Below are 13,121 nucleotides of genomic sequence, written 5' to 3' on the forward strand. Positions count from 1 at the left end.
AACTGTGCCAGATCTGTGCAGATCAATTTTCTTATAATTCCATCTTGCTTCAGGTACCATGACTGGAGGCGGAACAAAAGTAATGAAGGGTAGAATGGGATCTTCATTAGTTGTTGAAACCACCCCGGAAGAGGTAAGTCTTTGCCCAAAAATTCTTCAGTGTACAATTGTTCAATATTCCAGGTTGGAGGAGAGGAAAAGAGCTTAAGCATTCCTGGTGATAGCTAGCAGTTATATAGCCCATTAGTACATTAATGTACCTTGGCGCTTGTGTTGCTTACCAAATCCGTTAACCCATTTTCTCTGTTGCAGGTCCTTTCTGACTTGTTTTTAAGTTTATTTTTGAAGTTTAGTGTAACAAAATTTGAACGGAAAAATTCACAAAAGTGCAAAACTTAGCTTTGTACTTGATGACAAAATCTGATTTTATGCAAGCCAATCTTCCATCTATTCAAGGATAATGCTTGTATAAGTCAGGTGAGGTTGGCCACTGTATATTCTCTCATCAGTAGCCATGTTGCTGCAGGTTTACCTGGAAAATGAAATGCTTTGGTTGCTCCACGAAGGCCTATCTGTAGTTTAAAAGCCATTTAGGAAACCTGGATTCTTCAGAGTAACCAATTAAAGGCATTTAATCCATTCATATAATTTTGCCTTCATGTAGTAGATGGTTCCAATTACAATGATACATTGTCTTCTGAGAGTGGGAGTTGGGCTTTTCAACCCACAATTATGCCCTGTAAGATCTGTGTCTCTACTTGTAGATCTCCATTTTCTATTGTAAAATTTACTAATTAGGCTATATTTTTGCATTAAACTCGATTTTCCATTCCTGTAAGCTATCTATACTCTCTCCATGTACTTTATGTTCTTTGTTCTTTTGCAGTTGCAAATTGGTGGTAACAGCAAATGTTGATCTCTGTCCACCAATAACTTAGTCATGTGGGCAATGAGAATTCCAATATTGAGCACATCACTGGTCATATCTCACTAACTCAGGAAACAAATCCTATGAATGCTTGACAAAATAAAAGCTGTCTGGTTTCTGTGTGCTGCTTATTCTTACAAGAAATGACTTGCCATTAATGAAAACCAAAGTAATGATGGAAAATAAAATGGATTATTAAGTTCCTGTCGTGGCTGAAGGACAGCTTTGTTGCACAACCCTACATGGCAAAGAGTAGGTTTGCAAAAATATCCTTGCAGTTATTAGGTCTGCACTCATTCTGATGCAGAGCAATCCTTTTAAATACTGCTACAGTCACTACACCTGGATTCCAAATCAAGTGGAATTCTACAACCGCCCAGTGTGATCCATCAAGTCTAGATAAAATGATCTCTGGGAAGGCCAATCATCCAAATTCAGTAGAGATTATCTTGTAAGAACCAAGATTGTATTTAGGAGTTCTTAATTATGATAGTCCTTTGATCTGCCATAAACTTGCACAGCCAATAATCCTTGCAAGCAGAACCATTGTAGGTTTGTAAAGGAAAGCGCGTTAAACTACTGTCCATCAAATAAATATTGTGCTGCTTTTTATTTATTTAAGTTGCTGAAACTAAAACCTCTCCCAAAAAAAATAGATAGATAAGATGGAGGCTAAATTGCAGAAGGATTTAGCAGCGGCACAAAAATATCAAGAACAGAAGGGTCGTTTGGAAGAAAAAGTGGTTAAGGAGCGGCAGAGTATCAGGGAGATGAAAAATATGCTGGAAAAGTACACAGCAAGCATTCAGGTATGTAACTCTGAAATACTTGTATTTTGTTAGTATATTGGTGAAATATGGTTCCTTTAAATGCCAGCGGATCAATTACAATACAGTAACTGAACGGCAATGAATGTCATTAAAGTGTGGGGTGTGATACCAAGTTGCTACTTACTATACATATAATTTATATCCGGGGTCTCCAAACTACAGCCCATAGGCCACATCCGGCCCGGATGCAATAAATTTTATTCATTCATTTATAGAACTGATTGTTTTCTTTGGCCCGCGAAGATGTGTAGAATATACGATGCGGCCCTCGTACTGAAGAGTTTGGAGACCGCTGATTTATAGCATCTATGCAATACACCCCACATATCCAATGACAAATACTGGTCTCAAATACGTTATGTAATGGCTCAGTTTGAATGTCTGCACTTCTCGTTGAGTTTTGATGCATCTTTGTCAATTTAAGTTTTAAGTTTTTTGGCACAACAAATTTATGCTGTGATTCTTGTTTTCACTGCAGAAAACAAGTTCCCAAAATTTCTGCTCAACTAGCTTGCACAGTCTTGCTGAGGTGCAGTTTCAGTGCCAATTTACACTTACCCAATGTCTGTATGTAATTTTTTTTTAAAAACAAAAGCCAATCAAGAACTCCTGTGCCTATATTGGCTGAGGCGCGTGCAATTTTGGTTGTGCCATGATTTACATTATGTAAATATAATTCATGAAATGTATCTGGGAGGAGCATATTTTAAAAAATAATTCTATGGAACTCTTTCCTTTCAAAGCTCCATTTGTACATGACACTACTGTGCCAGCTTCAGCTGCTGGCTTGTCAGCTCGCTAACGACTGCCTTCTTGAATTGCACTCACTTAATTTTGGCATCCACAAAGTTGTAGATATGGAGCCACTTCTTGCCATATGCCTGGTTAGTTGGAATGGGTTCCTGTTGTGTGGGAAATGTTTAATGGGACATCCACCAGAACTTGTATATCTCTGGAAGTTAAAGTCTTACTATGTAGAGTATCTTAATTTTATTATAAATTGAATGTGGAAATGAAATATTTCATAATGCTGTAGGTTAATAAGGACTTAAATAAAAACTCTGAAATAAACAGTGTATTCTACTGTGCTGACAACAAGAAGATCTGCTCTATCTGATCTCATCTGAGGCATATTATGATCCTGGCTTAAACCCATTTCCTACACACACACACACCCAACCTACCCCGGACATACTTGGGTATCCATCTTCTCCTGCTGCTTCAATCCTGGCAGCGTGTGCTAAAGCCTTTGTGGTGCTGCCGGGACTGATGGAGCTGCCAGAGGATGAGACTTGGGGTGGAAGTTCCACTCATTGTCAATATGGGGGCAGATTAATGAGGACTAGGAGGAGGGTGGGGGTTTGTTCTGTTGTGCTGTCCCTCCTCTCCACCCCCCACTCCATTTTATTCCAGTTTCTGCTTCTCATGGGGCATTATTGATTTAGGTATAACACTAAGCCACGTAAGAAAATATTAGGGCCAATAATCAAAAATTGGCCTGAGGTTTTAAGGAGCATCTTGGAGGAAAGAAATATGGAGAGGCTTTATGATGGGAATACCAATGCTCGAGTCCCAGGCAGCCAAAGGCATGGCCACTGATGGGTCTTTTAAAATTTTGGTACTGAAGAGACAGAATTAGAGGAATGCAGATATCTTGGAGGTTTATGAGGATGCAGGAGATTACAAAAAAGGTTTGAAGCCATGAGAATATTTGGAAACAAGAATGAGAATTTTAAAATCAAGGCATTGCTTAACCCAGAACCATTGTAGGTCTGCAAGCACATGGATGATGAATGAACTAGACTTGAGGCAAATTAGAACATGGACAGCAGAGTTTTGGGTGACCTTGAGTTTCTGTAGGGTGTAATGGAGAGGCTGGCTTTCAATGCGATATGATAAGTGAAATTTAACAGTAGTAAAGGCAAAGTTGAGAGTTTTAGCAGCAACTGAACTGAGGAGTGGAGTTGTGAAGTGTTGTGGAGGTAATAAAAGGCAGACTTAATGATGGTGCAGATATGTGGTTGGAAATTTCTCAGTCCAATGTAATGCCACGGTTGCAAACAGTCTGGTTCAATGTCAAACAGGTTCCAGGGAGAGGAAGAGAGTAGAGTTTCTTAGTATTTACTGGAAATAAATTTCTGTTGTGCCAGTAGTGATGGGAGGCACTGATGGGTTGGAACTGGATGTCCTTGTACGTGTGGAAACTGCCTTGTTTTCAGGTGATGTCCTTCAGTAACAGTGTACGGCATGGTGGCACAGTGGTTAGCACTGCTGCCTCACAGCGCCGGGGACCTGGGTTCGATTCCCGCCTTGGGTCACTGTCTGTGTGGAGTTTGCACGTTCTCCCCATGTCTGCGTGGGTTTCCTCCGGGTGCTCCCATTTCCTCCCACAGTCTGAAAGGCGTGTTGGTTAGGTGCATTGACCCAAACAGGCAGAATGTGATGACTAGGGGAATTACACAGTAACTTCATTTCAGTGTTAATGTAAGCCTTACTTTATGATTAATAAATGAACATTAAATAGGAAATAGGAACCAAGAAATAGATCTTTGTGGGACACCAGAAGAAACTGCAGGTGCAGGAAGAGAAGTGATTGCAGCGATTCTCTCGCTAGAATGGGACTGGGCAAATGCACTCCTACCTAGCTTAGACAATGGTTGATGGGGATTGAAGGAAGATGGTGTGATTTGCTGTATAAAAGGCTGCAGACAGCTGAAAAATGATGAGATTGTGGCAAGTAGACAGTTGTATTGAATGTCATTTGTGACTTTGAGAGCCATTTTAATACTGTAGTAGGAGTGGAGTTTAACAGATATCTTCACATCCCCTTTGACCACAGGGAAGGTTCCAGAAGACTGGGAAATAGCCACGGGTGTTCCCTTGTTTAAGAAAAGAAGCAGGGGTAATCCAGGAAATTATAGGCCAGAGAGCCTGAAGTCAGTGGTGGGGACTTTTTTTGAGAATATGCACATTTGGAGGAAAATGGACTAATTAGTGCCAGGCAGCCTGTTTCATACAGGGAAGGTCATGTCTCAACAGCTTGATTGAGGTTTTTTTGAAGAGGTGACAAAGATAATTATTGATGAGGGAAGGGCTGTGGATGTAGTTTATATGGACTTTAGTAAGGCATTTGACGAGGTCCCATATGGCAGACTGTTACAAAAACTAAAATCACATTGGATTTGAGGTGGGCTGGCTAGATGGATACAGAACCGGCTTGGTCATAGAAGACAGAGTAGCGGTGGAAGGGTGTTTTTCAAATTGGAGATCTGTAGCTCTTGGTGTTCCGCAGGGATCAGTGCTGGGACCGGTGTTGTTTGTAGTATATATAAATGATCTGGAGGAAAATGTGGGTGGTCTGATTAGTAAGTTAGAATGACACGAAGATTGGCGGAGTTGCTGATAGTGCCGGGGATTGTTAGAGGATACAACACAATATAGATAGATTGGATTCTTGGGCACTGAAATGGCAGATGGGGCTTTATCTGAAGTGATGCATTTTGGAGGATCAAATTTAGGTGTGAATTATGCTGTAAATGGCAGAATCCTTAGGAACATTAATATACAGAGGGATCTGGGCGTGCAGCTCCACAGTTCCGTAAAAGTGGCAACACAAGTGCTTTCATCAGCCGGGGCATTGGGTATAAGGGTTGGCAAATCATGTTGCGGCTGTATAAAGCCTTGGTTCGGCTGCAATTGGCGTATTGTGTGCCATTCTGGTCACCACACTACCAGAAGGACATGGAAGCTTTGGAGAGAATGCAGAGAAGGTTCACCAGGATGTTACCTGGTCTCGAGGGTGATGAGGAGAGGTTGAATGCACTAGGATTGTTTTCACTGGCAAGATGGAAGCTGAGTGGAGACCTGATAGAGATCTACAAAATTATGAGGCATAGAATGAATAGTCAGGCTTTTTACTAGGGTGGCAGTGTCAATTACAAGGAGGCACAGGTTGAAGGTGAGAGGGGGGCAAGTTTAAGGGAAATGTGTAGGGCGGGGTTTCGCGCAAAGAGTAGTGGATACCTGGAACGCGCTGCCAGAGGAGGTGGTGGAAGCAGGCACATTAGCAACATTTAAGCGTTATCTGAATGGGTACATGAATAGGGGCGTAAAAGAGAGATACAGACAGAGTAAGAGCAACGGGTTTTTTTTTAGTTAGTGCATTGTGATTGGCACGGGCTTGGAGGGCCAAAGCCTATTCCTGTGTTGTACTTTTCTTTGTTCTTTGAAACTTGATGGATTCAAACATGGAGTTCTGGGGAAATGGGCAAATGTGAAAAATAATGACGTGTAAAGACTTTGAGAGGAACAGGAGATTAGAAATTGGTCAGTAGTAGTTCAACGGAAGGGAGGGGTTAGGGATTGGTTTATTGAGTGGGGTGATGACAGCACATTTCAAGAATGAGAAAACCATTAACAATAGCTAATATGGGAGCCAGGAAGCAAAGTTGGGTGGTCAGTAGTTTAGTGGGTCTGGGTTTAAGAGAGCAAGATGTGGATCTTGTCCACAGGAGGACATGAAGGGAAGTGGGAGAAAAACTAAAAGGACTGTCAGGGGGAAACCTTGGAGGAAGTCTAGTTCATTGTGCTAGGTAAAGGATGGACAGGTGCCAGGCAGCTGACTGGGTGATCCAATCTTAGTCACAAAGAGGTCCATGCTCTCCTCCCATTTGTTGGGGGCGATGGTGAAAGAAATGCAAAGCAGAAGGTGATGGTGGAGAACAGAGTTTAAGACTGTTCGTAGTAGAACAAGATAATTGCCAGGGCACTAATAGGACACCAATATATAGTCTATCAACACAGCCAGTGTTTGGAACTGTCATCGGGACATTCCAAAGCCCCGTGTCAATTTGTATACCATGGCTCCCTTGTATACTCCATAGAATTATAAAATGTATGCTTGTGTGTTGTAATCAAAAAATAATTGCACTTGTAAGTGGTGTGGATTAGAACTAGCTTCTTGAGTGTCAACTGTTCTGACCCAAACCAATTGTTGATAGCTCTGAAGGGTGCTGGATTGACTTTCGGTTTATGGAAACTGCCATTTGGAGAATCTTGCATAGATTTCTGATCTCTTATGCACTGGTTTAATTTAGGGCCTGACTGAACAGCAGGCTCACTTGACAGTTCAAGTGAAGGACTTTGAAGCAAATGTGGCAGCAGCAGCACCTGATCAGAACAAACAGAAAGAGCTGCAGAAAATACTGGAAGCTTTTAAGAAAGGTTAGTTGCCTTTTTATCCATTCATTATTTCTCTTATTTGAAGTTTTGAGAGCTGGCAAAGTCACTCTAACTCAGTGAACAATAGTCAATTGGTAAAAAATATCAATTCAGTAAAATATCTAAAGCCATTTATGATTTTTTTTTCTCTCTACTGCAGCGTGCCATTTAAGATCCCACTTGACTGAGCCCTTTCCTGTACCAAAGACAATTAATTCTTTCCCGGATTAATTTTCATTAAGGTCCATATCTTTAAGTCATTGTCTGAGAGAGTGTGTCTAACACTGACTTGCGAATCTGCCCAGGGCTACAGCCCTCGATATGACCATCAACTCGCCCATCTAGCCACTCTTGAACTACCACATGCATTCATTAAAAGGCTGGACCTTTAAATACTTACCATGTGCTACCATAGTAAAGGGGTATATCCTCCTCTTTCCCCAGCTCTCCCACTTGCTGGTGTTAGTTTGGAGATGCACTACCCGTGGATGCTGCGCTGCCCATTTCTGTGTCGGCCAGAATCAGAAGAAATAGACAGTTACGTTAGGGAAATCTTCGTGAGCGCTAGAAATGCTGCTAAGATTTCAGACATGGTTTCAAAATAATAAAATTTGCTTCAAAGACAGATGATTACACCTTTTATCCTTGTGTGTATGAAATAAATTACTTGTGATGGAACAATTAAAAATATTATGAATGATACACTTAGTGCCTTGATGATTTACTACAGCTTAGTTTTATTAAGATAATGTGGAGCAAATTGGGCATAAATTATCATAAAATGTTGTAATTAGTAGAGGGAATTCAAAATGTGAATGGTTGCCTTAATCTATTATTTAAAGGGCCATTTTATGGCGCAATTAAATAGGATTACTGCTTGTAATAGTGTGTGCAATGTTTTGACAAATGGAAGTTAACAATTGGACTGTTTTTCCAGAGTACGAAAATGCTGCAGCAATGGCTGGTAAGGTTGAGGCAGAGGTTAACCGGCTGCACACTCTCATTATTGACATCAACAATAAAAAGCTGAAAACGCAACAGGATAAATTAGACAAAATTAACAAAGAAATAGATGATTGCACCTCTTCCATTACAAAGGCCCAGGTTGCTATCAAGACAGCAGGAAGGTAAGTTCTATTTGATCCTGCTTTATTATAGTATAATTAATATTGTTTGTTGATGCAGCTTTATTCGCAGTGTTCACATTCCCACTTTTTTCTCTTTTGCTGAGGATGGGGAAACATAATTTAACTTTCTGGTGACACATTCATGCAAGTTACAGCAAACATTCTCTTCTAGGAACTTTAAAAAGGCAGAAGAAGCAGTGAAGCGATCTGAAGAAGAAATTGAAGAGAACAAAAAGAATATTGAAGATCTAACAGAAGAGTTAAAGCAAGTGGAGGAAAAGGGTGCCATTGTACTGAAAGAATGCTCTGAAGCTCAGGTACAAAACAGAAGTTGTAGTTCTATTAATGAGCTGTGCCATCCAGTAATTTAAATCCGCCATCTTGGTTTTAGAGCGATTATAGTTTGGTGATTGTGAACAAAATATGGCTGCAAACTCTTTGATTCAGCACACACAATCATTGGCAAATGGCTACAAAGTCAATTGGAAGCACTAACCAAAAGCCTGTTTACTGGTACAAAGGTGTTGCTACCTGATTAAAATTTGTCACTGAGATATTGGCCTCTATTAGTCAACAGCAGATTTATGATTTATATAGTGTCTTTAATATAGAATCATGTCCCAAGATGCATAATCAGGTCAAAATGGACATGAAACAGAACAAGACATTAGGGATAACATTAGGAATGAAATCAGGCAGCATTTTTTCTGAACTGTATGTTCTCCAAAAGGCAGTGGATGCTGGTACAACTGAAAATTTCAAGGCCATCAGGCCTTACGTAAGAGTATCAAAGGATATAGAGTAAAAGTGTGTAAGCGCATTTGACATACAGATCAGCCTAATAGGCAGCACAAATTATCCAGTTATTTTTGATCTGTTCCAATGATAGGGGTTTGAATAAGGCTTCAATTGGTTTAACAATGGCTAATCAATGAAGAGTTTACTGCTTTTAGAGTCCAGTTTTCTTTCTTGCATAATAAAGCACAAAAAGCAGTGAAATATCTTAATGCCTAATTTCCTGGATTATTGTTATGAGCAATCAGGAAACTAACAGGAAAATGCAAATTTTGGATTGTGAGCGCAGGTAAAATTCCAGAACAAGGCGACTAGACTTCTGTCATCCATCATCTTTTGCATGAATTTTGTGTTCCATTCAAGAGGATTGTGAATATCACCTAACCTGGCAGCTCTAATTTCTGATTCTTAATTCTATTGAAAAAACATGTTCATCTGCATTATTCATTTCGTCATCAAGTTCTAACATTTTCAAGACTCAAGACCTTCATTTAATATTTCTGCCGTACCCAATGAGTCCTCCATAACTTGCACTTGAACAGCCTCCAGTGGCCCATTGCGGTCTTTGATTGCCATCTCGCTCTACACAACTGAAAAATCTTTCTCAGTTTTTTTTCACAGTTGTCTACAATCCTCTTTTCAATTACCTTTTTCAGCTGATCTAATGACAGCCTCCATTTTCTTTTAGCTGTTTTCATTGTACTTAACTCTTCAGTTGAAAATGACATGCCTATAAATAGTAATTTTGGATTTGCATCTTATTTGCTTTTGTACACGATCAGTCAACCAGAATAAAATGCATTCTCTGATCCGCCATACAGGAATAGGGCCTTCAACCATTTGAAACTGTTGCATCACTTTGGTGATGGTGGGACTAAAAGAAAATATTCTCTTTGACATTGTGATTTTGTTTTTCCAATTACCTTTCTTGGATATTTGGGGAAATTTATTTAAAGATAAAAAAATTAGGGGTGGGATGTGAGAGAGGAGATGTAATAAATCAAAGGATAACAATGTACTGGAACAGGTTAGCAATTTGGGTAAAGATGCCCAGAGTGAGATGGAAGGAACGGAGAGTGCAAATTTAGGAATGCACTAGGAGATAAGGCCAGAGATTACAAAAATATTCGAGACAGTTAAAAGCTCTTTATTTGAATGCACACAGTGTTCTTAACAAAATGGATGAATTGCTAGCATGCATAGCAAACTATGTACGACCTGATAACCATTACAGACAAGGTTTTTGGTTTGATTTATTATTGTCACACATATTAGCATATAGTGAGAAGTATTGTTTCTTGCGCACAATACAGAGTATACTGTTCATAGAGAAGGCAACGAGAGCGTGCAGAATGTAGTGTTACAATCATATCTAGGGTCTAGAGAAAGATCAACTTAATGCAAGATAGGTCTATTCAAAAGTCTGGCGGGGAAGAAGCTGTTCTTGAGTTGATTGGTATGTGACCTCAGACTTTTGTATCTTTTACCCGACTGAAGAAGGTGGAAGAGAGAATGTCCTGGATGCATGCTGGCTGCTTTGCCGAGGCAATGGGAAGTGTAGACAGAGTCAATGAATGGGAGGTTGCTGGGTGACTAAGGCTGAGACCTTAATAATGAAGGAGACTAGGAAAAAGTGGTGGGGCAGCTCTATTAAAGGATGTCATTAGTACAGTGGTGAGAGATTACCTTGCCTCAAAAGAGCAAGATTTGGAATTAGTTTGGATGGAGATGAGAGATAGAAAACCTAAGAAGAGGTCACTTGTGGAAGTAGTTTATAGACCTCCTAACAGCAGTTACACTATAGGGCAGGGTATAGAGGGAAAAATAAATAGTGCGTAAGAAAGGTACCACAATAATCATTGATGACGTTGTGTGGATTGGGCAAATTGGCAAAGGTAGTTTGGAAAATAAGTTTATGGCGTGTCACGCAGTTTCTTAGCGCAGTACATTCTACAGCAAGCAGTATATTCTATAGCAAACCAGGGAGCAGGCTGTACTCGACCTAGTATTGAGTAATAAGACAGGATTAATCAATAACCTAATATTAAAGGAGCCTCTAGACAAGAGTGATCATAACATGCTAGAATTTTACATTCACTTTGAAGCCGGTGTTTAAAATCAGCTTCCAAGTGAATTGAGCTAAGTTTTGCAATCCATCATTTTTCCAAGAAAAATATAAAATGAAAGAGCAGAGTAAAACAACATATTGACCATTAGATTAGAATATTTACATTATCAGGGTTCAAAGTTTAACAATCATTAGTTTATTCATTGTGTTGATACAATGCATCATCAGACTCTTCTTGCGTCTTGATTATTCATATTAATTTGGTTAGTTCTTTTGTGTTATGTAGTTAATAGCCACTTTAAGGTCTGTCTTATCTTCTGGAAAACTAATTGCACTTCACAAATCAACTGTTCATATACAAATTGACATCATTTGACAGGATCATTGAATATAACCTTTGTGTGTGCCTGTGTTTAAGTGTAGTCAAGGAACTTTATGACCAAAAGTTAATATTTTACTAACTAAAAGGCAACTGAGCATGATTAGTAGGGTGGCTGAAATACCGAACTGCTGTCTGGTGTGATTTTAAAGATCCTTTTGTGTTGTATATTGAACATTTCCTGTTGCTATTTTACATAGGAATCATTGGTAACGGTGACTGAGGAGCATAATGGTTTATTTCAAGAACTGAAAGGAATTCAGGAAGAACATCAAGCACTTCAAAAAGAAACTCTCAGTATACGGCTAAAGTTGGAACAAATAGACGGGCACATTGCAGAGCACCAATCAAAGATGAAATTCTGGCAAAAAGAAGTAAGGGTGAACAAATAGAAATTATTTCAGCATAGTTAAACTCCCCTAATGGCTGAATTAATTTAGTGAGTAGCTTGTTTTAAAATTCATTTGTGTGGGTGTCGTTGGCTCAGCCGGCATTTATTGCCCATCCTAATTGTCCATGGGAAGGTGGTAAGTTGCCACTTTTGAACCACTGCGGCCCCTGCAGTTTAGGTACACCTGCAGTGCTGTCAGGGAGTGAGTTCCAGAATTTTGATCCAGATGAGGAAAGGACCAGGTTTCATTTATTGTCCGTGCTAACTTTGATTCAGCAATGTCACAGGTGGTCTTTTTGCCCTAGGTTAGGAAGACAAGGAAATGGTCTAGAATTCTTGCTCTTGATTTGTATTTAACCACTCTTATGTGGGAAATGTCTTGTCAGAGTTGAGTTACAAAGCCATCTACAATGAAGATCCTTCCAATACTTAATGTCAAGACTCGCAATAGAAAAATGCCCAATTTGGTAAGATACCAAATGATGTTCAGTGCGAGATGCTGTCAACAAATCATAGCCTAGCCTTCCTTCATAAGGACACCATAATTAGTTTGACTGCTTTTAATTATTTGAGATAATGAGCAAGTATTGTAACTGAAGAGGGAGGGGCAAATATAACGTCATAGTGCAGAAAAGGCCCTGCGGCTCATTGAGTCTGCACTGACAACTATCATTAAATGCACACTAAACCTTTTTTCCTGCACATGTCCCATGTCCTTGAATGTTATATTTCAAGTGCTCATCCAAATACTTTTTACGGTTGTCAGGTTCCTGGCCCCCACTACATTCCAGATTCCTACCACAGAGTGAAAAGCTGTTTCCCAAATCCCCTCTGCATCTCCTGTCCCTTTCCCCCGCGTGATTGATCCTTGAACCAAGGGGAGCAAGTGCTTCCTATTCACCCTGTCCATATCTGTCATAATCTTATACACCTCAATCATGTCCCCCCTCAAGCTTCTCTGCTCTAAAGAAAACAATCCAAGCCTATCAATGCTCCATCCCAGGTAACCTCCTGGTGAACCTCCTCTGTACCCCCTCTAGTGCTATCCTTATAGTGAGGTGACCAGAACTGCACACACTACTTCAGCTGTGGCCTAACTAATGCTCTCTAAGATGTCTTCAAACAAAAAAGTTCCTCTGAGCAGACTTGATTCTTCTGTGACATTGTCAGCTCTCCTAGTTCTAGTCTCCTGAACAGGGGTCTCCAAACTTTTCAGTACGAGGGCCACATCGTATATTTTACACATTTTTGGGGGCCAAAGAAAAGAAATTAGTTTTATAAAAGAATGACTAAAATTTAAATGAATGAATAAGTTTTATTTGGATCATCTTTGTAATCAGCATGATATGATTCAGAACAAAAGAGAAATGTGACAATTACAAA

General features: G+C 39.8%; 1 protein-coding gene across 1 annotated transcript in view; it reads left to right on the plus strand.

The window, feature by feature from the left end:
* smc4 (structural maintenance of chromosomes 4) overlaps positions 1–13,121 on the plus strand; it is a 67,122-nt gene that overhangs the window by 44,189 nt on the left and 9,812 nt on the right. The window contains exons 15-20 of the mRNA XM_078209019.1: positions 54–133; positions 1,585–1,737; positions 6,855–6,981; positions 7,916–8,105; positions 8,278–8,422; positions 11,548–11,721. Coding sequence (XP_078065145.1) covers positions 54–133; positions 1,585–1,737; positions 6,855–6,981; positions 7,916–8,105; positions 8,278–8,422; positions 11,548–11,721 — 869 coding nt within the window. The remainder of the gene's footprint in view (positions 1–53; positions 134–1,584; positions 1,738–6,854; positions 6,982–7,915; positions 8,106–8,277; positions 8,423–11,547; positions 11,722–13,121) is intronic.

Source organism: Mustelus asterias, chromosome 3 (assembly GCF_964213995.1).
Source record: "Mustelus asterias chromosome 3, sMusAst1.hap1.1, whole genome shotgun sequence".
NCBI classification, from domain to species: Eukaryota; Metazoa; Chordata; class Chondrichthyes; order Carcharhiniformes; family Triakidae; genus Mustelus; species Mustelus asterias.